Source organism: Trichomonas vaginalis, chromosome V (genome assembly GCF_026262505.1).
Source record: "Trichomonas vaginalis G3 chromosome V, whole genome shotgun sequence".
Taxonomy (NCBI): Eukaryota; Parabasalia; order Trichomonadida; family Trichomonadidae; genus Trichomonas; species Trichomonas vaginalis.
Genome location: NC_067207.1, coordinates 21627192 through 21655121, shown reverse-complemented (window position 1 = coordinate 21655121; position 27930 = coordinate 21627192). Strand labels below are relative to the sequence as shown.

At 32.2% G+C, this 27930-nt stretch overlaps 4 protein-coding genes and 2 pseudogenes across 6 annotated transcripts, besides 4 other annotated features; 3 read left to right on the top strand and 3 right to left on the bottom strand.

Moving 5' to 3' along the window:
- Nucleotides 1-665: 665 nt before the first annotated feature.
- Nucleotides 666-1062: a mobile genetic element.
- A 244-nt stretch (nt 1063-1306) lies between these two features.
- Nucleotides 1307-2382: a mobile genetic element.
- A 1507-nt stretch (nt 2383-3889) lies between these two features.
- TVAGG3_0379220 (uncharacterized protein) lies at nt 3890-4252 on the top strand (the record flags this gene model as incomplete). Its single annotated transcript, XM_051232040.1, has 1 exon — nt 3890-4252. One exon carries the CDS (start codon nt 3890-3892, stop codon nt 4250-4252), a length of 363 nt encoding a protein of 120 aa, XP_051101770.1.
- An 18-nt stretch (nt 4253-4270) lies between these two features.
- On the top strand, nt 4271-4513 carry TVAGG3_0379210 (serine threonine-protein phosphatase family; the record flags this gene model as incomplete). The annotated part of the gene is made up of 1 exon (XM_051232039.1): nt 4271-4513. The coding sequence occupies one exon, from the start codon at nt 4271-4273 to the stop codon at nt 4511-4513; it is 243 nt and encodes an 80-aa protein (XP_051101769.1).
- A 4-nt stretch (nt 4514-4517) lies between these two features.
- TVAGG3_0379200 lies at nt 4518-5365 on the bottom strand (annotated as a pseudogene). The gene has a single exon. A coding segment is annotated over exon 1 (848 nt).
- A 451-nt stretch (nt 5366-5816) lies between these two features.
- Nucleotides 5817-9214: a mobile genetic element.
- Nucleotides 9215-10612: 1398 nt separating this feature from the next.
- Nucleotides 10613-11361, top strand: TVAGG3_0379180 (transcription-initiator DNA-binding domain ibd family; the record flags this gene model as incomplete). Its single annotated transcript, XM_001310282.1, has 1 exon — nt 10616-11335. One exon carries the CDS (start codon nt 10616-10618, stop codon nt 11333-11335), a length of 720 nt encoding a protein of 239 aa, XP_001310283.1.
- A 354-nt stretch (nt 11362-11715) lies between these two features.
- Nucleotides 11716-12434, bottom strand: TVAGG3_0379170 (annotated as a pseudogene). The gene has a single exon: nt 11849-12434. A coding segment is annotated over exon 1 (586 nt).
- A 3616-nt stretch (nt 12435-16050) lies between these two features.
- On the bottom strand, nt 16051-16341 carry TVAGG3_0379160 (uncharacterized protein; the record flags this gene model as incomplete). The annotated part of the gene is made up of 1 exon (XM_051232038.1): nt 16051-16341. The coding sequence occupies one exon, from the start codon at nt 16339-16341 to the stop codon at nt 16051-16053; it is 291 nt and encodes a 96-aa protein (XP_051101768.1).
- A 4589-nt stretch (nt 16342-20930) lies between these two features.
- Nucleotides 20931-22039: a mobile genetic element.
- The last annotated feature ends 5891 nt before the right edge of the window (nt 22040-27930 follow it).

Below are 27930 nucleotides of genomic sequence, written 5' to 3'. Positions count from 1 at the left end.
TGAATTAAGAACACATAAATTTTTATCATCTGCGACGTGACGAATACATTTTAATTTACTCAAGAATGCGTACCCTGATACATTAAATCTAATTCCTGTCTTATTTAATTTCACAACTTTGAAAAGGAATGTATGAATAGCTATAAAATGATGAGAAGATGTTTTATGGGTTGCTTCCATTTTTTCTGAAATAAATGAATAAATATAATGTTTATAAGTTTTCATATCTTTTATATTCTTAATAACGAATGGTATAGACCTTTCCACTTCGTCTTCCTTCGGTGCTGTTCTTTCATATGAAACATTATTGGTATCTTCAATAATGAAACCACAATCACACAAAATTTTATATGTTCCAATGGTTTCTTTTGATATTTTATCTAATAAATCAAAAACTTTATCAACACCTGTGCATTTATTTAAATAATAATTTGTGTAAATATCATGATCTTCTTTCTTAATCGTATTAGTTGCATATGTCACGTTTTTAAGAGCTTTTTTGAATTTTTCGGAATCTAAAGGTGGTGAAAGTAGGATACAAGGGTATTCTTCATTATCAATAAATTGTAACTTATGTTTACGAATAAATTTAGTACCTTCTTCTGAAAGTGTTTCGTCTATTTCACCATCTAATAAATTTTGTGTTGATTCTGAGACATAATTTTTATATCTTTCTTCATGAGATTTCTGAACTGCTGATTCTGAAGCTGGGATATTCATTAAACCCTCTACTTCATTTTCATTATATTTTTCAACTTCTCTTAATTCCTTAATTTTTTCATCTATTTCATCTCTTATTTTTTTCAGTCTTTCAATTTCATCGTATTCATCATCATCTTTAATTTGTTCTTCATAATATTCAGGGAAAACATCAGGTTCTTTAGGTTTTTCTTCTTTAGATGTGGGATATAAGAAATTTATAACATCATCTTTATTCATTTTTCCATCATAATCAAACTCATTTAAAAACTCCGCGAATTTTTGACAATTTCTTAAATAATATTTACTAACTTCATAACCCGCCTCCTCTAATATATCCTTTATTTTCTCATTTGTGAATCCTAATTTTTTAACGTTGTTAGTTTTGACGCTCATTTCATACAAAATAAAAATAAATTATTCAAAAATGTAAGACATGAATTTTTAAAGTTTATTTTTTTATTTTTTTATTTCATTATGGTAGTGAATCTTTTATTCATGAAAACAATGTTTAATTAATCGCGGAATATCTGACATCATCTATATATAGCTTCTTTTATAAAAGATAAAAAATAATTATTTCTAATTTCTTTTACTCTCTCGTACAGAGTGGGGGACAAACTCGCCCATTGTCACTTTTTCATTAACCTTAAACTCGTAATTTTCATTATTTTTAATTAACCTTATTTCTTTCCCAATTCCTGATTTATTTTATTCACTTACTATTAAAAGTCACATTTTAATAAAATATAATAATTTATTTATAGCATTTTTTACTATACTGTAATAAAAAATTAATTATAATAAATTAAATGTTTATTAAATCAAATGTTTTCTTTGCAATAATATTTTTAATGTTGAGTAAACAATGTTGGGATCAAGTGTATCATTTTTCAGACCTTTCTGAACAGCTTCAAGCATACTGATGCATTCGACTTTTTTAAATTGTGTCATTTCTTCGAAATCTCTTGTGACTTTTTTGATAACTTTAACACTTCTCTCTGAATCCAGACCTTTAATTTGCAACTTAATCAGGAATGAAGGAACAACACTGGAATATAACTCGATGACAAGTTCATCGAGTCGAAGATTTGGTTGTACACCACTTGTATGTGCCGGATACCATTGTGTCAAATTTTTTCTGAAATTAACTTTAAAAGTACTAAGTAAGATCATGAGATATAGCAATATATGTTTAAACCAACTTATATTTTGGTTGTACACCACTTGTATGTGCCGGATACCATTGTGTCAAATTTTTTCTGAAATTAACTTTAAAAGTACTAAGTAAGATCATGAGATATAGCAATATATGTTTAAACCAACTTATATTTTGGTTGTACACCACTTGTATGTGCCGGATACCATTGTGTCAAATTTTTTCTGAAATTAACTTTAAAAGTACTAAGTAAGATCATGAGATATAGCAATATATGTTTAAACTAACTTATATTTTGGTTGTACACCACTTGTATGTGCCGGATACCATTGTGTCAAATTTTTTCTGAAATTAACTTTAAAAGTACTAAGTAAGATCATTTATTTTTGCATAATATAATGCCAATATGGTTTCTTTTGATTTTATTTCATTTATAAGCAAATCAGATTTACCCAAAAACTCCACTCCATAAGCGTTCATTTGCTAAATTAAAAAGTGACAATGGGCTAGTCTGTCCCTTTCTCCTCTCGTACATACTAGATTTAAAGAATTCAGAACTTTTACCATAATCTCCTAAATGTTTTCTTATCTTATTGGTTTTCCATTCATTATATGAAACTGTATAAACTTTATCTTTATCTTTGCATCTTTCATCACTTCCAATATATTTATATTTCAATTTTGATTTATTGGTTTCATATTCATTAACGTTTAATAATTCACAGTCTTCCTTTTTAAATAAATGTTTTATGTATTCAGGATTAACAATTCTATAATATTGCTTCCCTTTAAATCAAAAAAAAAAAGGTAGTGGGGCTTCCAGGCGCGTTGCGCCCTCTAGCCCTGAAGATGTTTAGTATAAATGAAGTTTTTATTTGGAGGGCTTCCAGGCGCGTTGCGCCCTCTAGCCCCGAAGATGTTTAGTATAAATGAAGTTTTTATTCGGAAAATTGTTAGTCTTCTGGGTCAAAAACATTATATAATGTTTCACTTTTCACAAATTATATATGTTTTCATGCTTTGTCACTTTTCTGTCACTTTTCAGGTAAAAACATTTTTATTATTATATATAAATGAATTTTACAAAACCACCGTTACCGTTCTTTGGAAATAAGGGTAGATGTAAAGATATTATATTGAGAGAACTTAAGAAACTACCGAATGGTCTAACATTTGTAGATTTGTTCGGTGGAAGTTTCTATATATCCCATTTATGTCATACAATATTCTCAGACTCAAAGATTATATGCAATGACTTCGACAACTATATGGACCGTCTCAAACATATACCAGATACAAACAATATATTGAAAGAGTTAAAAGAAAAGATACCTATAGGTAAGATGGAACGTATACCATTAGATAACAAAAATATTGTGAGAGAGGTTTTGAAAAAAGCAGAATATATAGACTGGGATAGTATATCTGCTAGACTATTATATAGTGGTTCTATAAGAGTTCATGACATTGAAACACTTATGTCAAAAGTTTTATATCTTAACTATACAAATGTTTTCAAAGAGGACATAGAAAAATATATTGAGGGTATAGAGTTTGTGAGATGTCATTGGACAGAGTTGTATGAAAAATATAAAGACAAGGAAAATGTTTTCTTTATAGTGGACCCGCCGTTCTATAACACATGGGATTTTCAATACCAAGTAGACTGGACTTTGAGAGACTCTTTAGAAACTTTAGACGTTTTACATAACCATCCATGCTTTTACTTTACATCCGATAAAAGTGGTTTGGAAACCGTTATGAGATGGTTAGAGGACATACATGACTATGAGTTTAGATATGACAAGATAGAATATGAGAGAGGTCCTATAAACCGGAGAAAGTGTCATAACAAAGAAATTTTATTAGTAAGTAAATGTGGTTTGAAATAGGACTACTTGTTTTAGGTTTTTTCCATTGTGTCATTTATTTATTTGACGTGGCAGAAAAGTACAGAGAATATGAAGATGAACCAATGCCTGTAAATGTTCAGTATATGTACTCGTAAGAGATATTTTTATCTAATATTAAATGGACGCACAGAACTTAGCGAATGCACAGCAACCTGGACAACCAAACCCAGAGAATATTCCAAATGAAGTTAGAATACAAACTGCAATGGCAAACTATGGTCAAGTGCCAACAGATGTACAAATGCAAACTGCCATGTCAAATGACGCTGCGTTAGGTTTGCCACCATGGTATGCAAATATGAGATGGAAAGAGTTTTATACAAACCCTGAAGTGGGATATAAACAACTTTATGCAGATGACGCGAACACAGGAGTTGACCCAGAATATGTTTTCTACCAGAGGAGAAACAGAATGTATGAGCTCCAGTTAAAGAATGCTATGGAACTCAACAGGAAACGTAAGAGACTAGGTGGACATTAGATTTTTACATATAGTAAAATGGGTTTCTTCAGTAGTATTGGAAACTTCTTCAGAAGAGTTGGAAGAGGTATATGGAATGGAATAAAAACCGTAGGAAGAGGAATTTGGAACGGAGTCAAAAATATTGGTAAAAGAGTAGGTCAGTTTGTTGGTATTATACCTAAAGACCCTGAACCAGAAGAACAAGCTCCTGTTATACAACAGCCTGAACCTGCACCACAGTCTAGTTGGCAACCAAATCCAACACCTCAACCGTATTAAAAAATTATATTTTTACCGTTCGATAGTAGTTGTATATGAAACTAAGTTCTAAGTAAAACGCATGGTATAATGGAATTATTCTTTTTCTTCCATCTGTAGTAAACCATACTTGAAAGTCTGAAATACTTCCACTTGGTGGTTCGTATAACTTTGTAGGTTTTTCGTAAAAGTCATTTGCCAAGCATAAGAAAGAGTTTTGGGCGCCAGAAAATGAAGCATGAACAATAATAGCAGCTGGGTCGAAAACATTTTCATATGTTCCATTAGGGTTTTCGACTTCATAAAAGTCTGGGTGTACTGGATATGCTGCAGGCTGATTTAACATCCTCATAAATCTATACCATGCCAAGTTGTTATATTTTGTAGAAATATAAACGTTTTCTCCAAGGTCTTCTATTCTATTGATTTTAACAGTTGCATTTTTCCTGTCATAAATAATATCGAGATGGTATTCTCCTCGTCAATGTTATACTGGTTTGCATATTCGATATAGATATCGTTTATTTTTTCTTGAAAAGCTTGAAGAGTTGTTTCTAAGTTTACAAGCAAACTAACTTGTAAAAGTTTTCCCTGTTCAAATTTCTCATACATACGTTTTTCTTTGTTATAGTATCGAACTTCAAAACCGACCGTAAATGGGAAACCATGTATGGCTTCTGAAATGAACTTCATTCTACGAAAGCCAATAGCTTTTGTGACAGATGGGTCTCTTAACCATCTTAATGGGTAGTCAAAACGATAGCCTTCATGCTTTACGGTCTCTGTCTCAAACTTTTGACCGACATTAGTAAAAAGTTCATCTAATGGTTTAGTTGTAGCAACTCTTGAATTTTCTTTTTCTATTGAAAGCATATTTTATCTAGAATAAAAATGTCGAAAGATATTGCTTCCATAAGAGAAATACAACACAACCGACAACTCATTATGCAAGCTCTAAATAAGAACAAACAAACTTTTCAAAACTATTCTAAGATATCTGAGTCATTGAAAGAAGGAAACTTAAAACTGACAATAAACCCAATGACAGATGAGTTTCTGTTTCAAGACAATAAGAACCATACTGTCTGTATAAATCCAACAAAAGGAACTTTAAACGAGAAACCTATAAATGAACTTCTTTGAAAGCAGATGTTGACAACAAAGCTGACAAAGAATATGTAGACGATGCAATAGCAAAGAAGAAGAAAGAGCTAACAATGCTTATGCAACAAAAGAACATACTCATCCTGAACTAGCAGACAAAACATATGTTGACAATAAAATGTCAAGTGAAGTGACAAGAGCTGAAAACGAATATTCTAAAAAGACTCATATACATTCTATATCTGAAATAACAGACTTAAACGTTAGCCTTGAAAAGAAAGCGGATAAGGAATATGTGGCTAGTAAGTTAGAGAAGAAAGCAGATAAGGAATATGTGGATGAAAAAGATAACGAAATGAAAGAAAGGGTTTGACTGGTACCATGAATGGACATCGAAGATTTTAAAAACTAAGCCGATACAGGATGGGTTTCAGGATGTTTAAGACCTTAAAGCAGATAAAACTTATGTTAACGATGAGTTAGAGAAGAAAGCAAATAAGACTCATACACATACAAGTTTTACAACTGTTGCTATAGAAAGTATTGAAGGAACGGTTGAAGAAACTGGTGGGGATGCATTATATTGTAAACCTCCTAACTTTCCACAAGGTTTAACATTGGATGACGACATAACGACGATGAGAAACATTAGATGTAAAGATGTTTATGTCATGAAGGATGAATATAATATTAAATTCACTGCTCAAGATTTATATGACAAGAAAGCAGACAAAACAGAGCTTCAAACATTAAAGACAGAAATACTTCAAACATTATATCCTATAGGCTCTATTTACGTCAATGAACTCTACAGACAGAAAACAGTTCTGGGTTTTGGAACTTGGACTCAAATAGTCGACAGGTTTTTGTATTGTGCAAACTCTTCAAAGGAAACAGGTGGAAGTAAAACGATTTCAGGTGAAAATTTACCTGCACACAGTCACTACATAGATTTAAGTACATCTCAAGCAGGTTGGCATAAGCATAGATATTGGGATTGGTCAGCAATGACAAAAGGTAAAGGATATGATGTTAAAGACAACGTTAAGTTTGCTATAAATTGTTACTGGAGTAACACTGAGGGAGGAGGAAACCATACACATCGCGTTTCGGGATATACGCAAACAACGGGACAAAGTAAAGACTACATGCCACCTTACATGACAGTTTACGCATGGTATAGAATTGCTTAGTCGTCATTTTCAACTTCTTTAGCATATTCGTCAGGAGTTGTCTTATATTTGTTAGGAACTGTCTTTGAAAGTATACCACCTTGAACTTTGACAAGTTTGAAACGAGGTCTGGCAATAGTAGTTTTATCTTCTGCTTGCAGTCTGTACATTTTGCCATGTTTGCCTAAAACTTCATAATATTCTCTTGTATACTTTCTTCTATTTTTACGAACACGATGTGAGTACCTGTCGGGTTCCCATTGTTGTCATAGTCAATAGTATTTTCATATGGGTCGCGTTAGGTATTTCTATTTTTACTTTGTCACCTTTCTGAAGTTTGAAGCCGGCATTCTTTCTTGTTTGTCTCTTTTGACTAAATTATTAAATATATAGTCTTTCTCTAAGTCAGGTTGTTTTCATTTCTTCGGGGGAGTGGTTTCCCAAACCTTTTTGTTTACGGCTATTGTAACTATTTAAAACTTGTCTCATCTTTGCCATGGAGAAGTGTCTATATTTTGTCGTCATATGACATTTCATTTGCTTCACCACCTTGTGGTTGGTTTAAGTCTCTTAACATTTATACAACCGTCAATGACACCAAGAGCAGAAGGTTTTGGTCGACAATGAAATATTGGTTTACATTTTTTGAACGCAGATAGTTTTTTACATCATCTGATTTGAAAGAACTTTCACAGTCAGATGTCAGTTTTGTTGGATGGTATTTGTCAACGAATATTGTCAAAGCTGCTAAGATTATCTAAAAATAGCTTTGGACCATAATGGTATGGCTTCACAGTATCTTGTGTTTTTTGACCGACAAATATTAGCCAGTATGGTGGTCCATCTGTTCTAACTCTCGGAATGTTTTCCAAGATATCCATAAACCAAGCATTTGGTGTTGAACTAAAGATTTTTACCATGAGTGCTTTCTTTGTCGCCTTAGAAACATAGGGGTCCTTGTTTGGATTCGTCATTTTTTAACCCATAAGAAATGGGTTTATTTGGCGCATATAAGCAGGAGTTGCATCCAGATTTTTGCCCGCAGTGGGAACAATAGCCAGAGGTGTATTTGGAGTTGGAAGGAAGATTTTGAGTACATTAGGTATACTTAAAGAGAAAGCACAACCTATTATACAAACTGTACAGAAAGGTTGGATGTAGCACGAGATGCAAAAATCTTATTCCAAATCCTGAAACAAGAGGAAAAGTTCAAGGATGGATGGACAATGTAGGAAGACAAGCAGGAAACTATTATAACAAAGCAAATGACTACTATAACCAAGCAGGACATATATGGACCAAGGTGAAAGATTCTTTAACAGAGGATATAACCATGCACAACAATGGGTAAACAATAACCAACCTCAACCGCCTCAAACGTGGGGAATGTAAAGTTTTTTACTGAGATGAAATGAACAATACAGCATTGAGACAAATAAGTTCAAGATGGATTTGTCGGCTTCCAGCAGTTACACCACGTGTTTGTCAAGTTCTTCCTATACCTCAGGAAGTTTTAGACCGACTTAAAAAACCTAAACAACCAGTTGAAAACAAACCAAACTAAATTTTTTACTGAGATGAAATGACCGAAGAAGTTGAAACGGTAGATTTGACACCAAACAAACAAAGTTCAGAACCATTGTCAAAACCTGTCAAAGAACTTACAGATGAAGAGAAAAATTCAATAATAGAAAGTGCCAGGTCTGGAAATACAAACCCTAACTACAAGTCACTTTTCATAAAAATGGAACGGCAAGTATCTCAAAAAAGAAACAGACTCTCACAAATAAAATATTGAAGTCTGAAGGAGCTTTCGAGACAACAGATGGAAAAGTTTACTTCACTGACCAACAGTTCATTATAGAACATCTCATTGACTTAGAGTCGAAATATTCTAAACTTTACAACAAACACAAAAAGTTGAAAGGAAAACAAAAACAATGGCATATGATATTTATGAAGATGTTGACGACACAACTGTTCTGCAAGTGAAGTAAAGTCAGAGGAACCGAAAAGTGACGAAAACGCGATAGAAGAAGAAAAACCAAAAACTGAAGATAAACCAAAACCAAAGTTTAGTTTGGAAACTAAACCAAGTCAACCTTCATTAGCTGGTATGGGTTGGCGTCAAAGACTTATGGCAGCAGGCGGTTATGTAAAGTAAAGAAAAATATTTTTTTATTTTTATAAAAATGCCCCATATAGAATGGATAGAAAATCTGCTAGAATAAAAGCAGAGTTGCAAAGATATGGTTGGAGAGTTTCGAAGAAGTTTAAATATAGGAAGGGAAGACCCATAAAAGTCTATGACAAATTGTCTGGTCTTCGCTACGAAATGGATTTGGAAACAGCACGTGCCAATTATCCAAACAGACTAGAGAGGTTAGAAGAAGAACGTCTTATGGACATGCCTTTCGATGTTAGTGAACCTCAAGTTGAAGGAAACTTGTTTGTTAGATGAGAAATATGAAATTCACTGTTGTGAGTCATTTGAAGTCAGAAACAAAAAGACAAAACGAGTTTTAAGCGAATGGGAGCGAAATGACGGATATGCTATTATGAAGATGGGTGGAAAACACTATCTTAAACATGTTGTCATTGCAACTCATTTTATACTGAATCCTAACAATTTACCTTTTGTAGACCATATAAACCATATAAGAAACGACAATAGACTTGAAAACTTACGTTGGGTCACTCGTTCTGAAAACAATAAGAACAAAGGCAAATTTGGAGATATTGTATTCGAATTTGTCGACGAACTAGAAGATGAAACAATTGAAATTACAGACTATGGCAAGCATACGTTTGAGTTTTACTACTAATAGCGAAGAACAGACTCTTTCTACTTTTATACCGGCGTAAACGATAGGAAATTACAAGTATATTTTACTAAGGCGGGCTATGCTTATGTAAACACTAGAGATACAGATGGAAAATACGTTCAAATACTTCTTAACAAATTCAAGAAGCTATATGGCATACCATTTTTAAAACATAATATTTTTACATATATTAAATGCTTCAGGTTGAAAAACAAAGAACAAAAGTAGCAGATACAAAACCGTTAGACTATATCTTTTACAATGCTGGTAGGACTATTTCAGATGAAGAAATTTCATCCCGAGCATACAGGTTTTGACTATCCAATTCGTTGGCTTCAAAAGTCCTTCAGATGCAAAGGCAATAGGATTTAGAAGAGTTTTTGTTTTCAAATAGAACTAACGCATTTATGTTCGCAGTATATTTTCATGGCAGTATAAAGGTTCTGATGGTCTAATAGACAAATTTGCCGAAATGAGAATCTTTACAGTCGTTCAGACGAAAGTCTTGAGAAAACTCTAAATGACTTTCAAACTCAAATGAACAAATATTATTGGGAATTTCAAGAAAAATACGACTCTTTACTAAATGGAACATATATCTGAAACTAGAATATGACAAGATGAACTCCACCGTTTCATTTCAAAAGATTGAAATTAACCCTCCAAGAGATACAGAGTTTTTATTTTGGAAAGTAGACAAACGTCATTCATCTTTTGTTATTGCAGCTTGATTAGCTCTAATCGAGGAAATATATTGAATGTTTTCAAGATAGCCTCCTTCTGATGTCTCATCAAGTGGGGTATAGTGACGCATTCGTATATTTATTAATAAATGATCATTCAGAAGTTCAATCCAATTTCATTGTCTTCATGAAATTGATATGTCATTCGTTTAGCATAGTCACTACAATTAAATTTTGGAAATCGATGAGAATTTGAAAATTGGATTTTTTTTTCCGAAATTCAAAATTCAATTCAAAGCCGTTGTTTCCTTGGCCGGCTATGTAAAATTTTATTCAAAAATGGAAGCGCCATCTGACATGTCTATTGTAGAATGGGAAAAATTGAGTCTAAGAGATAGAGAAGGATATCTTGAGTTACGCACTATGCTAACATCTCCAGCTTGCAAAAATCGGCGCAATAAAAGTGTTGAAACATTTGTCGACGTTGTCGAAACAATAAAAGCTTTTGTCATGCGTGACGACTCTGATGACCTTCAAAGAGGCATTGTATGTGGAATGTACTGGGTTGGCGAAGATTTAGCAATCAATACTCGACAACTCAGGATTCTTCTGCAAAAATGCAAATCATCGATTAACGGTTCTCTTCAGATGATTGGATATGCATCGCCTACAGACGCTAATGAAGCTTCTTCAATATTAAACAAACTCTTCCCATTTTGGAAAGATAATTTTAAGGAAATGCGTCAATGGACAATAAGAAGAAAAGCAAAGACTCCTTCTACACAGGTTTTGCCTAAGAATTTCGTTCCTAAAGTACTATCTAATCCAAAAGTAGAAAAAATCATCCAAAATGCTACGGTTTCGTCTTTTCCAACACCACCTCCTGATGTAGAAAAGGAAAATGACCCGAACAACTTTCTTGAATTCTCAATAACCCAATCATCAATACCAGAGCAAGATTTTGATATAACCGATCATTTTGGTTTAGATACGAGAATCAATTTCGAAGATGATTCTTTCGGAATGTGGAATAATTTTAATACTGATTTTGATTTATAAATAAACTGTTATTATTACTATGTCATTCACCAATCAAAGCTATTTTTATCACAATCCAGATAATTCCAAATAAAATAAATTGTAATTTCAATTTTTTGGATTTAGTAAGTATGCATCATTTATGACAATTCAGATAATATATTGTGATTTAATATGAAGAACTACGATATATTAAATTTTAGAGACAATGCTCTAAGAACCTCTTATACGTGTCGCAAAGGGATGATCACGCTCCACTTGGGTCCTATATAAAGTACATCATTCATATTTCTTAATTTATATCATTTTGAATGATACTTCATGCCTGTTATCATTCAAAATTAATGTCAGATGGGCGTAAGTTCATCTATATGTGAGACCTTATTTTCCTGAATCCAAAGATGAAACTGTAAAAAAATGGAAACCCAATAAGACTCAGAGTTAATAATTCATCGGAAAATACTCACAAATTACCATGCTTTATAATTAGCTTTGAATCAAGCATTTGGCTATCTATTATGTGGAAATATTATGTTATGAAGAGTTACTGATATTTAGTAAAGTTTGTAAAAAGAGAGAAAGGTCATTAACTTCAGAAATACTCTTATTGATAATTGCAAATTCTGCTTGGCAAATATCAGTTGAAAAATGAATTAAATTGTTAGTAAATGGTTCTCTTATTTCTATATGATAATAATTAAACATCTGTGTGGTTGAAATCGAATTATCAATGTAACAATTTTCAATTAACATTTCTTCACTTGGATCATTATATCTATCATTATATATCAAATACGAACCTGCATTTGGATCATTATATACATCAGGAACGGTGTTATTAATAAAAGAACAGCTTTTTATAGTTAGATCACTAGATCTATGGTAAATAATTCCACAATATGCAAACTGAGTTAGTTGTAATATGGAATTATTTATAATATTACATGAATCAATCAATGCGCTATAAAATAAATGTATAATTGAATTTTCTGTCGCTAAATTATTAACAACTGTTGTATAGTTATATTTTGATGGCTGAAATTTTCGACCTATTAAAGAGCCGGCAGGAGAGACAAAAGTTTTACATGATGAGAAATTTGTTGATGAAACTACGCGTCTTTGTCTACTTCCACAAAATAAAAACTCTGATATCTCTTGGAGGTCGTTAATTTCCTACCTTTTGAAATGAACACGCGTGGAGTTTCATCTTGTATCATATTGCTTAGGGTTTACAGATAGTTAGCTTCCATTCTAGTAAAGATGGTATTTTCTTGAAATTCCCATACTATTTGTGTATATTTGAGTTCCTGAAGTCATCTAGAGTTTTCTCAAGACTTTCGTCGACTGAACCCGAATGTAAAAGATTCTCATTCGGCAATTTGTCTATTAGACCATCAGAACCTTTGATAACTGCCCATGAAAATATACTTGCGAACATAAATGCGTCTAGTTCTATTTTGAAAACAAAAACTCTTCTAAATCCTATTGCCTTTGCATCTGAAGGACTTTGAAGCCAACGAATTGGATAGTCAACCTGTAATGCTCGGGATGAAATTTCTTCATCTGAATATGTCCTACCAGCATTTGTAAAGATATAGTCTAATACGGTTTTGTATCCTGCTACTTTTGTTCTTTGTTTTTCAACCTGAAGCATTTTTAATATATGTAAAACTATATATTGGTTTTAAAATGGTATGCCATATATAGCTTCTTGATTTGTTAAGACGTATTTGAACGTATTTTCCATCTGTATCTCTAGTGTTTACATAAGCATAGCTTGCGGCTTTAAGTAAAATATACTTGTAATCTTTCCTTAATACGTTTACGAGGCCGGTATAAAAGTAGAAAGAGTCTTGTTCTTCGCTATAGGTAGTTAAAACTCAAACGTTAATGCTATCCATAGTCTGTAGATTTCAATTTGTTTCATCTTCTGTTTCGTCGACAATTCGATACAATATCTCCGGAATATTGCCTTTTGTTCTTATTTTTTCAGAACGAGTGGACCAACGCTAAGTTTCAAAGTTATTGTCGTTTTTTATATGGTTATTATGTCTACCAAAAGGTAAATGTTAGGCGTTCCGTATAAATGAGTTGCAGATGCACACATGTTTAGAGCATAGTTTTTCCACCGCATCTTCATATCATAGCTATCGTATCGCTCCATTCGTACTGGTTTCTTAGTCTGCCACAATGGACTCACAAAGCTTGATTTCCATATGTCTCATTAATTTCTTCACTTAGTTCAAACTGAGCATGTCCACCAACACGTGATCTTTTCTACCCATCTAACGGATAAATTCCCACGGTTTTCCACATCCATAATCGAGACAAGACAATTTTCAGATAGACATAAAGTCTATCCTCTAACTTTAATTTCTTACAAACCATCTTCTATTTAAATGGTATGCCATAATCTCTTGCATTTAACACAGTTTCTCCACTCTTCTAACATAGGGTCATTTCATATAAATAAAAAAAATATTTTCTCTTTACTTTAATAACCACGCCTAGCTGCATAAGTCTTTGAGCGGCCAACCATACCAGTCTAATAAGAAGGTTGACTTGGTTTAGTTTACATACTAAACTTTTGGTTTTTGGTTTATCTTCAGTTTTTTTGCGTTTCCTTCTTCTTCTGTTTTTCGTCAACTTTTTCCGGTTCCTCTCGACTTTAATTCACTCTGGCCAACATTGTGTCGGTCAACATCTTCATAAATTATCATATGCATTTGTTTTTGTTTCCTTTCAACTTTTGTGTTTGTTGTAAAGTTTAGAATATTTCGACTCTCAGAAGTCCAATGAGATGTTCTATAATTGAAACTGTGGTCAGTGAAGTAAGACTTTTCCATCTGTTGCTCCTCGAAGCTCCTTAGACTTCAATTTTTTATTTGTGAGAGTCTGTTTCTTTTTTGAGAATACTTGCCGTTCCATTTTTATGAAAAGTGACCTTTGTAGAGTTAGAGTTTGTATTTCCAGAACCTGGCACTTTCTATTATTGATTTTTCATCTTCCATCTGTAAGTTCTGTTGACAAGGTTTTGGACATAATGCGTCTCTGAACTTTTTTGTTGTGTGTGTCAAATCTACGTTTCATCACTTCTCGCGGTCCATTTCATCTCAGTACAAAAATTTTAAGTTTGCGTTTTGTTTTCAACTGGTGTGTTTAGGTATTTTTAAGTCGGTCTAAAACTTCCTGAGGTGATAGGATAGAACTTGAACAAAACACGTTTGGTGTCGTGCTCTGCTGGACGCGCGACATCCATCTTGAACTTATTGTGTCTCAATGCTGTATTGTTCATTTCATCCTCCAGTAAAAAACTTTACATTCCCACGTGTTTGAGGCGGTTGAGGTTCGGTTGTTTGTTTACCCACTTGTTGTGCATGGTTATATCCTCTGTTAAAGATCTTTTCACATTGGTCCATATAGTGTTCCTGCTGCGTATAGTAGTCATTGCTTTGTTATAATAGTTTCCTGCTTGTTCTTCCTACATTGTCCATCCATCCTTGAATCTTTTTCCTCTTGTCAGGATTTGGAAATAAGATTTTGCCTGCATCCGTGCTACATGCCCAACCTTTCTTGTTACAGTTTGTATAATAGGGTTGTGCTTGACTTCTCTTTAGTATACCTAATGTAACTCAAAATCTTTCTTCCAACTCAAATACACCTCTGCTATTGCTTCCACTGGGGAAAAAATCTAGATGCGTACTCCTGCTAATGCGCCAAATAAAACACATTTCTATGGCGGTTAAAAAATGACGAATCCAAACAAGGAACCGCTTGTTTCTTTAAGCGACAAAAGAAAGCACTCAGTGGCTAAAAATCTTAGTTCAACACCAAATGCTTTGTTTTAGGATAATCTTGGAAACTATTCGAGCAGTAGAACGCGATGGCACCACCTAACTCGGCCTAATATTTAGTCGGTCAAAACACAAGATACCTGTGAAGGCCATACCATTATGGGTCCAAAAGCTATTTTTAGATGTATCTAGCGCTTTGACATATTCGTTGACAAATACCATCAACAACAACTGACATCTGACTTGAAAAGTTCTTCAAATCAGACGTTGATTAAAAACTATCTTGCGTTCAAAAATGTTAACACATATTCATTTGTCGACCAAAACCATTTCCTGCTCTTGGGTGGCATGACGGTTGTGTATAAAATGTTAAGAGACTTTAAACACCAACAAAGGTGGTGAGAGCAATGAAATGTCATATGACGACAAGCTATAACAAGACATTCTCATGGCAAAGATGAGACAGTTTTAAATATTTTACAATAGCCGTAAACAAAAAGGTTGGTGGGAAACCACTCCCCCGAAGAAATGAAAAACAACGCTGACTTAGAGAAAGACTACTATATTTAACTAATTTAGTCAAAAGCAGACAAACAAGAAAGCAATGCCGGCTTCAAACTCAGAAAGGAGACAAAGTAAAATAGAAATACCTATACGCGACCCATATGAAAATACTATGACTATAGACAACAGACAATACCGACAGGTACTCAAAACATTCGTGTTCGGTTAAAAAATAGAAGAAAGTATACAAGAGAATATTATTGAAGTTTTAGGCAACATGGCAAAATGTACAGACTGCAAGCAGAAGATAAACCACTATTGTCAGACCTCGTTTCAAACTTGTCAAAGTTCAAAGGTGGTATTACTTTCAAAGCAGTTCTCTGAACAAATATAAGACAACTCCTGACGGAATATGCTAAAGAAGTGAAATGCTAAGTCTCACTTGGAAAATTCATGGTAGTGCGATTTCCTCTGTAAGTTGTAGTGGGGTTCAATTGACTTCAATTCATATCCAGTTCTGAGTTCGTTGAAAATGTGACTAACAATCTTGATCTGGAGAAAGTGTTTATATCCTGTTGAACCTATTGACTGTTTCCATTTAGATGTGTACAGAATCACTTTGTGGCATCGATATCTTTGTTCGCCGTTTGTTTGAAGCAGTTTCACTACTACATAACGCTCGATGTATGTTTGTCTCCTGCACCACCAACTTCTGAGCACTCTGTTCATGATGATGCCTACGGGTAAAATCACATATGGTATTATATGGATGTCTTAATAATTCTAATATTCAGGCTGGTTGTGCGATTTCAAATCTATCCTTTACTTTTGTCATGTAAGCTGGACATCCAATCCATTTATTCTCTATGCTTCTATGTCCAACACTGATCTCGCTGTTTATTGATTCGTACTCTTTATAATCTATAACTAATCTATGTTTGCTTTGCGACGTGTCAGCGTGATTTTAAAGAAATCGTTTTACTTCCATACTGTTTCCTTGAATATGTTTGGACTGGGAATCAAACCTCGTCGACTATCTCTTTTCCATTCAAAACTTAGAAATGTTATTTGGTCTGTGTTCTTGCGTCATATAAGCCATATAAGTGTTAAGTTGAAGTTTTTCTTATGGATCTTTAACTATGTGTTGACACGTCTCTGTTTTGGTTGCTTCACATTTTGTCATTATATATTTCGGAATGCAGTGTTTACCGTATACTTTATTTCTCCTATGGAGACATAAACTCTCATCTAAAATATTGTTTCTCTTCGTAGTCGCATAAACCAAGTTAAACCTGTGAATAGTTCAAGATTTGTTGTTCAATAAATTTGCTATATTCATTGACAATGTTTACTCGTTTCTTCTCTAACTACTACGTTCCTCAATAGTTTTATCAGCCTACGTTCTCTAACAAATATGTTTATTGTATTTGCTCTAGTCACTACATATTTTTATTTGCTTTTGTCTTACTCATAGCATCATGTTCGTTTTAACCACTAGCACATATGTTTTATCTGCTTTAAGGTCTAAACATCCCTGAACACCATCTGTATCGGCTTTAATTTTAAAATCTTCGATGTCCGCATTCATGGTACCAGTCAACCCTTTCTTCATTTCGTTTTCTTTTTCAGTCACTATTCCTTATTCTGCCTTTCTTCATAACGTATCACCCTGCTACTATGTCACACATATTCCTTATCCGCTTTCTGTTTCAAGGTCTACGTTTAAGCTCTTGTATATTTCAGATGTAGGATGTATATGAGTCTTTTTAGAATATTCTTTGTCAGCTCTTGTCACTTCACTTGACATTTTATTGTCAACATATAGTTTTGTCTGCTAGTTTCAGCGATGAAGTATTCTTTTGTTTGCATATAGCATTGCATCTGCTTCTTTCTTCTTCTTTTGCTATTTGCATCGTCGTACATACTGTTTGTCAGCTTTGTTGTCAACATCTGCTCTTCAAAGGAAGTTTCATTTATAGGTCTTTCTGTTTAAGAGTTCCTTTTGTTGGATTTATACAACAGTATGGTTCTTATTGTCTTGAAACAGAAACTCATCTTGTCATTTGGGTTTAATGTCAGTTTAAGTTTTCCTTCTTTCAATTGACTCAGATATCTTAGAATAGTTTGAAAAAGTTTGTTTGTGTTCTTATTTTTAGAGCTTGTCATAATGAGTTGTCGGTCTGTGTTGTTTTCTCTCTAGGACAGCTTAATTCTTGTGACATTTTTATTCTAGATAAATTATGCTTTCCAATAGAAAAGGAAAATTCAGAGTTGCCTACACTAACCATTTAGATGAACTTTTTACGAATGTCGGTCAAAGTTTGAGACAGAGACCGTAACAAGATGAAGGGCTAAGTTCGTTTTTGACTACCGATTAAGATGGCTAGAGACCCATCCGTCACAAAAGTAATTGGCTTTCGTAGAATGAAGAGTTCATTTCAGAAGCCATACATTGGTTTCCCATTTACGGTCCCGGTTTTTGAGTTCGCGATACTATAAACAACGAAAAACGTATGAGAACATTTGAACAGGAAACTCTCATCTGTATTACAAGTATATTTGCTTGTAAAACTTAGAAACAACATCTTTCAAGGCTTTTTCAAGAAACAATAAACGATATCTATCTCGAATATGCAAACCAGTATAACATGACGGAGGGAGATACCATCTCGATTTATTTGACAGGAAAAATGCAACTGTTAAAATCAATAAAATAGAAGACCTTGGAAAAACGCTTATATTCTACAAAATATAGAACAACTTAGGCATGGTATGGATTTTGAGGATGTTATAAATCAGCTGCCACGCATTCCAGTACCCCGGCACTTATGAAGTTCGAAACCTAATGGAACATATGTCAAAATGTTTCGCACCAGGCTTCCTATGTTCTCGCTTTCTTTTTCTGTGCGCGCACAAACTCTTTTTATGCTTGGTCAAATGATTACGAAAAACCTACAAAGTTATAGAACCGACCAGTGGAAGTATTTCAGACTTTCAAGTATGGTTTACTACAGATGGAAGAAGAAAGAATATTCCATTAGTACCATGGCGTTTTACTTAGAACTTAGTTTCATATACCAACTACTATCGAACGAGTAAAAATAATAATTTTAATAGCGTTGAGGAGTGTTGGATTTGGTTGCCAACTAGACTGGCTGGTGCAGGTTCAGGCTGCTTGTAATAACACTTTTCTGTAGGTCTTTAGGATATAATTACAAACGAACTGACCCTATCTTTTTACCAATATTTTTGACTCCGTTCCAATTCTTCCTTTTCCCCTCGACAGATTTTTATTCCATATCATATACCTCTATTTCCAACATTTCGAATAGAACGTTTCAATACTCTGAAGAAACCCAGATTTTTACTATATGTAAAAATCTAATGTCCGACCTAGTCTTCTACGTTTCTGTTTGAGTTCCATAGCATTCTTTAAACTGGAGCTTCATCATTCTGTTTCTCCTCCTTGGTAGAAAACATATTCTGGGTCAACTCCTGTGTTCGCGTCATCTGCATAGAAGTTGTTTAATATCCCACTTCAGGTGTTGGTATAAATCTTTCCATCTCATATTTTGCATACCATGGTGTGCAAACCTATCCGCAGCGTCATTTTGACATGGCTAGTTTGCATTTTGTACCACCTGTTGGCACTTGACCATAGTTCAATTGGCCATTGCAGTTTGTATTCTAACTTCATTTTTGGAATATTTCTCTGGGTTTGGTTGTTCCGGTGTTCTGTGACATTCGCTTAAGTCTGTGGCGTCCATTTTATATTAGATAAAAATATCTCTTCGAGTACATATGCTGAACATTGTCAGACATTGGTTTCATTCATATTCTCTGTACTTTTCTGCCACGTCAAATAATAAATGAACAATGGAAAAAACCTAAAACAAGTAGTCCTATTTCAAACCAACATTTCACTTACAATAAAATTTCTTTGTTATGACACTTTTCTCCGGTTTATAGGAACCTCTCTCATATTCTTACTTGTCTATCTAAATTCATTAGTCAAGTAATTGTCCTCATACATCTTCAATAACGGTTGTCCAAACCACTTTTTATCGCGTATGGTAAAGAGTAAAACAATGGATGTGTTATGTATAAACGTCTAAAGTTTCTAAGAGTCTCGTCAAAGTCAGTCTACTTGGTATTGAAAATTCGTCATGTGTTACTAGAAACGGCGTGGTCTCACTTATAAAGAAAACATTTTCCTTGTCTTTATATTTTTCATAACAACTCTGTCAATGACATCTCACAACCTCTATACCCTATAATATTTTCTATGTCCCTCTTTGAAACATTTGTTATAGTTTAAGATATAAAACGTTTGACATAAGTGGTTTCAATGTCGATTGAACTCTTATAGAACACTATATAATAGTCTAGCGAGATATACTTTATCGCAGTCTATATATTCTGCTTTTTTCAAAACTCTTCTCGACAATATTTTTCTTATCTAATGGGTATAACGTTCCATCTTACCTATAGGTATCTTTTCTTTTAACTCTTGTAATATTTATTGTTTGTGTTCTGGTATTGTTTGAGACGCCGGTTCATATACGTTTGTCGAAGTCCATTGCATAAATAATCTTTGAGTCTGAAATATTGTATGACAGATGGGATATATAGTAAACTTCACCGAACAAGCTCTACAAATGTTTAGACCATTCGGTAGTTCTTAAGTCTCTCAATAGAATTCTTTGAATCTACCTCTTATTTCCAAGTAAGGTAACGGTGGGGGTTTTTTGTAACATTCTTTATATATAATATAAAATATGTTTTTTCTGAAAACGTGACAGAAAAGTGTACAATAGCATGAAAACATAATATAATTGTGAAAAGTGAAACATTATATAATGTTTTTGACCCAGAAGAACTAACAATTTCCAATAAAAACTTCATTTATACTAAACATCTTCGGGCTAGAGGCGCAACGCGCCTGGAAGCCTCCAAATAAAAAACTTCATTTATACTAAACATCTCAGGGCTAGAGGGCACGAAGGTGCCTGGAGCCCCACTACCTTTTTTTTTTTGATTTACAGGGAAGCAATATTATAGAATTGTTAATCCCTGAAATAATAAAACATTTATTTAAAAAGGAAGACTGTGAAATTATTAAACGTTAATGAATATGAAAACCTATAATAAATCAAAAATTGAAGGATATAAATATATTGGAAGTGATGAAAGATTGGCACGAATAAAGATAAAAGTTTATACAGTTTTCATATAATGAATGGAAAACATAAGATAAGAAAACAATTTAGGAGATTATGGTAAAAGTTTGAATTCTTTAAATCTGTATGTCACGAGAGGAGAAAGGGACAAGACTAGCCCATTGTCACTTTTTTAATTTAGCAAATGAACGCTTATGGAGTGGAGTTTTTTGGGTATTCTGATTTGCTTCATAAATGAAATAAAATAAAAGAAACCATATTGGCATTAATATTTAAATGCAAAAAAAATGATCTTATTAGTAATTTTAAGTTAATTTCAGAAAAAATTTGACACAATGGTATCCGGCCATACAAGTGGTGTACAACCAAAATATAAAGTTAGTTTAACAACATATATTGCCTATATCTCCATGATCTTACATTAGTACTTTTAAAGTTAAATTTCAAAGAAAAAATTTGACAACACTATGGTATCCGGCACATCAAAGTGGTGTACAACCAAAAATATAAGTTGGTTTAAACAATATATTGCTATATCTCAGAATCTTACTTAGTTTTAATAGTTAATTTCAGAAAAAAATTGAACACAATGGTATCTCGGTCACATTACAGTGGTGTCAACCAAAATATAAGTGGTTAAAACATATATTGCTATATTCATGATCTTATTAGTAATTTTAAAGTTAAATTTCGAGAAAAAATTTGACACAATGGTAATCCGGCCAACATACAAGTGGTGTTACACCCAAATCTTCGACTCGATGAACTTGTCATCGAGTTATATTCCAGTGTTGTTTCCTTCATTCCTGATTAAGTTGCAAAACTTAAAGGTCTGGAATTCAGAGAGAAGTGTTAAAGTTATCAAAAAAGTCACAAAGAGATTTCGAAGAAATGACACAATTTAAAAAAGTCGAAATGACATCAGTATGCTTGAAAGCCTGTTCAGAAAGGGTCCTGAAAAATGATACACTTGATCCCAACTTGTTTACTCAACATTAAAAAATTTATTGCAAAAAGAAACATTTGAATTAAATAACATTTAATTTATTATAATTAATTTTTTTTAGCAGTATAGTAAAAAATGCTAATAAATAAATTAATTATATTTTTATTAAAATGTGACTTTTAATAGTAGTGAATAAAATAAATCAGGAATTGGGAAAGAAATAAGGTTAATTAAAAATAATGAAATTACGAAGTTTAAGGTTTAATGAAAAAGTGACAATGGGCGAGTTTGTCCCCCACTCTGTTCGAAGAGAAGTAAAAGAAATTAGAAAATAATTTATTTTTATCTTTTATAAAAAGAAGCTATATATAGATGAAATGTAGATATTCCGCCGATTAATTAAACATTGTTTTCATGAATAAAAGATTCATAATAATGAAATAAAAAAATAAAAAAATAAATTTAAAAATTCATGTTTACATTTTTGAATAATTTATTTTTATTTTGTATGAAATGAGCGTCCAAACTAACAACGTTAAAAATTAGGATTCACAAATGAGAAAATAAAGGATATATTAGAGGAGGCGGGTTATGAGTTAGTAAAATATTATTTAAGAAATTTGTCACAAAATTCGCGGAGTTTTTTTAAAATGAGTTTGATTATGATGGAAAAATGAATAAGATGATGTTATAAACATTTCTTATATCCCACATCTAAAAGGAAGAAACCTAAAGAACCTGATGTTTTCCTGAATATTATGAAGAAACAAATTAAAGATGATGATTGAATACGAACTGAAATTGAAAGCACTGAAAAATAAGAGATGAAATAGATGAAAAATTAAAGGAATTAAGAGAAGTTGAAAAATACAATGAAAATGAAGTAGAGGGTTTAAATGAATATCCCAGCTTAAGAATCCGGCAGTTCAGAAATCTCATGAAAGAAATGATATAAAAATTATGTCTAGAATCAACACAAAAATTTATTAGATGGTGAATAGACGAAACACTTTCACTTTCAGAAGAAGGTACTATTTAATTCGTAAACTAAGTTACAATTTAATTGATAATGAAGAATACCCTTGTATCCTACTTTCACCACCTTTTAGATTCCGAAAAATTCAAAAAAGCTCTTTAAAACGTGACTTGCTACGATTAAGAAAGAAGATCATGATATTTAACTTACAATTATTATTTAAAATAAATCCACAGGTTTGCTAAAGTTTTTGATTTATTGATAAATATCAAAAGAAACCCTTGACATATAAAATTTGTGTGGATTGTGGTTCATTATTGAAGATACCATAATGTTCATATGAAAGAACAGCAAACCGAAGGAAGACGAGGTGGAAAGGTCTTATACATTCGTTATTAAGAATATAAAAGGATTATGAAACTTATAACATTAATAATTATCATTTAATTTCAGATGGAAGCAACCATAAACATCATCTCATCATTTTATAGCTATTCATACATTCCTTTTCAAAGTTGTGAAATTAAATAAGACAGGAATTAGATTTAATGTATCAGGGTACCATTCTTGAGTAAATTAATGTATTCGTCACGTCGCAGATGATAAAAAATTATGTGTTCTTAATTCTTTTATGGCTTTAAAAATAAACTTATTTTTATTTATTTTTTAATTTTTATTCTACATAATGAACAAAAACGAAACGGCTAAATGAATGATAATCAAATTAGAAGCAGCAAGGTAGATAGGTTATTTAACGCTTCTATAACAATCTGATGGGTAATCTAAACTCGTAGAAGTTTTTAAATGAAGCAATAGATGCATATGAAAGGGTTTGACATTTCAATCATCAAAAGTGAGAGATTAGCGAGAATGTTAAATGTTAATATTGATTTTCTATTATTGTGATCCTCAACCAGAAGACGTGGACATAATACGTAGACTTTCCTTAGTGGAATCAATAATGATAGATCCAGAATTTGAAACATAAATATTTTATTAACACGAGTCCATGTGGAAACTTCACGCTTGACAGAATAACAACGTTGAAGCACTCACCGGCTAATAGAAGTTGTCCATATTGTAAAGAGAAGTTTATTCTCTATCCGTGATGATTCCAGAAAAGGAAAACCAAGAAGATTTTTAAAGCATTGTGAGAAATGTAAGAAAATAAATGGAAGATTAATTCAAGAACGTTCAGTTGCAAAAGACATCAGCAACCATATGCACCACATATTCCGAAACAGAAGATATATCAGTGGTTATTACTCATAATTTGCAGGAAATATTATCAACCGTCAAGATAATTATATTACTTTTGACTTCGACATAGAGAACTAAAAGAAGAATTTACAACTTTCTGAGTGTGCAACTTTGAACCTTACTTAAACTATTCATGGTATCATAACGGTTAAATTAATGATATAAACCATATACGAGGAATTTGCTTAACTTCGCGAGTGATTCTGTTTAATTTCTGATTGGATTGAGTTTTTATTTTCAACCTGTTCATTAGTTGCTAAATCAAATATTGAACAATATGAAGAATTAAATGAGTCCCATACATTAAATGAAAACAGAAGGAAGCATTTAAGAACTTCCCTAGATGAGAATTCAATAAGTGACTATCATAGGTTTTATTCGGGAAAGTTTGATTAAATTTAATTCTTCGTGATTTTAAACACTGCAGAAATGGAAAATAAATCAATGCTGGGTTCATCTTTCACAATTTAAGCAAATCATTGTAAAGAACAAACTGTCCTATGAATGAGATTTATTGACATCAGAAATATATAGCGGGTGGGACATTAGACCAATTCACTCAAGATTTCGGAACATTAATCACGTGTTTAAATCCTTTTCCCTATCAATTCATCACTGGGAGAATTAACGAAGAAGAATTATATAAGTGGAAACCATTCACGAAAGATTCATTTTATTCAGCATTAAACTCAAGAAAGCTATATCAGATAGTATTATCAAATATATCTCATGATGCGTAAAACTTTAAGAATAGATTAGAAATTTTTATTCATTATTGCAATAGATGTTGATATATATCTTGACCAATTGATACATTATTGAAGAAACATTTGTTTATAAATGATATGCTTCCAAATCTTTCTTTTATCATCGAAATGCTTCAATGATTCGTTAACGCTTTAGCATATAAGACTTTAAATCCTAATGAAATATCCTGAGGAAGAGATTAGACATCAATTTTGATTAACAACGAAAAAGTATGGAAAATAATTGAATCCATATAAGAAACAAGATGAAAGCCAGAAAGGGGTACTAAAATATGTTTCATGGATGATTTTCAATACTATCCACGATTTAATACTTTCAACTAAATGGCAAAATGGTGTGGTAAAGCGTTTTTACATATGCATAATAAAAACCAACATTGATAGAATCGATAATGAAAAACCACCTACTAAAAGAAAATTGTCAGTTATGTGTTGTTATTGCAATGTCGTGAAATTCAAATAAGATGAAGAATGTTCAACGTTAAGAATCAATTTTAAGAAATATGCATTAAATAATTTACCATGACTTTAGATTCAGTTGAAGCTTTCACTTTCCGTAATTGGAATTACGGTGGTTTATCAAATGTTCACATAGAGTAAATCCTTAAAGGAATCAGCAACATCTATCAAACTTTCATATAGTCCAGAAACTAAAAACTTGTAATCAAAATGAGACACTTCCCACATATGACTCATTTCGTTGGTGTTGACTTTAATTCATTAATATCCTTCTCATTTTCATCTATCCTCATGATTTCATTCAATTTGACATAAATGTATTATGCCGGGAAAGATTGAATGGTGTTAATCATTTGTGATACAGCAACAAAGAGCAAAAAGCACTGGGAATAATTAAGAAGAAAAATAACTTATTCGTGGCTGAAGTAAAGGGTCACATTGATGAAAAAATTACATTAATGATTACAATAACTTTTACGCGAAAATAAGAAAATCTTAGATATTATCACAGATGAACAAACAATTGCAGTTTTATGTATAATTTAAATGAATCAACAATCTACCAAGTTGACCAGAAACAGGAAAAATTAACTCAGTTAGCATCAACACAAAACCAATATCAATTCCATTTTCTTCTATATCTTTGGTATCTATCGACAGATTTCATTTTATCAATCGATGACATTTCAGATCAATTTTAACATTTACGAAAAACACTTGTTTTAATGAATTTTTTGGGGGGCCCCGAACAAAAATTTATGAACGAAAGACAAAGGCTGAATTAGAAGGAAATAAAGGAAAAAGTATTTTGAAGATTTCACTTAATGGATCTATGGTTCGATGCATTGAATTACACAAAATTCCGCAAGACTAAAAATAATGATGCACAGGGCACGCGTTGCATGTATGTCAAAATAAGTTTAAAAACAATAAGAGAATAGGTTGAAGAATACATTCAAAAGTGATGCTTAAAGAATAGATTTTATAGATGTGATACATGTTTACAAGAGGCATTCTTCACTTTAAGATAACGCAAAAATACTGGTATTTGGTTTTCAATTTATGATTTTATGTATAAAATGCATGGATGTTAATCGTTTTCATTTTCATTGAAAGGTGATACTGATTCATCTTATTGGGGGCAATCGCTGGCGACCCAATCTTCCTAACACTCAAGATTTCAAGCAATTGTTACCCGATACAATTTTATGATAAAAACATTTTCAAAATTCGCACCATTTGATTTCTTCTGTTTTGATGAGAAAATTGAAAACTAAATTAAGAATAAAAAGCTGAATGAAAAAAGCACATGAAGAAAAAAATTATTGGGGTTTAGCAATTGAGAAACAAGGTGATAACAATGGTTGCTTTATGTCTAAGTGTTATAAAATCCATTCCGGGTTCATTGATGGAAGTGATTTTAAAAAGATTGGCAACAAAATGAAGGGTTGGTTTAGTTTAGACAAAATAAGCAATTAACACCTAAAAAATATTTGGATATAATAAATGATAGTTATTTTCGATGTCAGAATATTAATTTACAACCTTTAAAAATGGGTCAATGACTCGCTTAACAATCGGTAGACTTGCATTAAAACAGGAAGCACACACTAAGGCTGTATGTTGTGAAATGGATGCTTGTATGCATTTTATTTAATACAATTTGAATATTTTATTTTTATATGAAAATGCCACAGAAGAGAAAAAGGAACCAAATCGATTTATACCAAATGGTTTTAACTTCAGATTCCAAATAATCAACCCACAACGAATTTTTTAAATCCATCACAGCAATCAACAGCAGAACAACAACGCCAACGCAATTTGATACCCGGTTTCGAAGAAGGAACCGTTAATGTGGGATTCAATATGTAAATAATGGTTTTGAATACTATGAATTTCAAAGAGGTGGGCACCCTTAAAACATTGATTTTATTTTTATATAAATGGATAACGTAGATTTAAAAATTTTAATTGCTGGATTTAGTATTTAATAAAATTTTTCTTTGATTTATTATGGATTTAAAAGCATATCTTCCAAAATATGATAATAACAATATAACGGTGGATGATATGAATAATTATTATTATCCATATTAATAAAAAATGAAATTTTTGAAATATCATGAATAGAATAATTTCTCAAATAAAGCAAAATTAAAAATTTGAATATTCAAAGGAAAAAACTAAATCACAACTTAAACAGTTTGAAAGATTTTCAAAAATAAAGTATTAACAGAAGAAGATAATTGATGAAATTATAATAAATTTTATATAATCGTGAGCACAAAAACCAAAGCCGAGGTTCTAAAGTAGCAAAATGTTTCAAACAGGGCTAACGGTGCAAAGCCAGGTCTTCAGACCCTAAATGAAAGCAACAAAGCTTTTAAATTTATGATTCTTAGTTAAACGCATATTCAGCCCGACTTTTAAATGAAGATCAATCTTTTGAATTCAACCTTCACATAAACTCGGAAGCGGGAAGTATATCAAACCTTTTATATACAGCCATATTTAAAACAAATGAATAGAATTACATCCAGAATTAATGAAAGGAAAAATCAACAACTAAAACTTCATCATGCCAAAATCATAGCAGATAAAATTAAACACTTGCAACAACACCAAACCTCCAACGACATTTTACCAACCTCCTCCTTCAGTTAATTCCTTCATCATTCTTTTATTATATCCAGTTCAAACATTTAAGAAGCAAAAAGATTTTAAAAA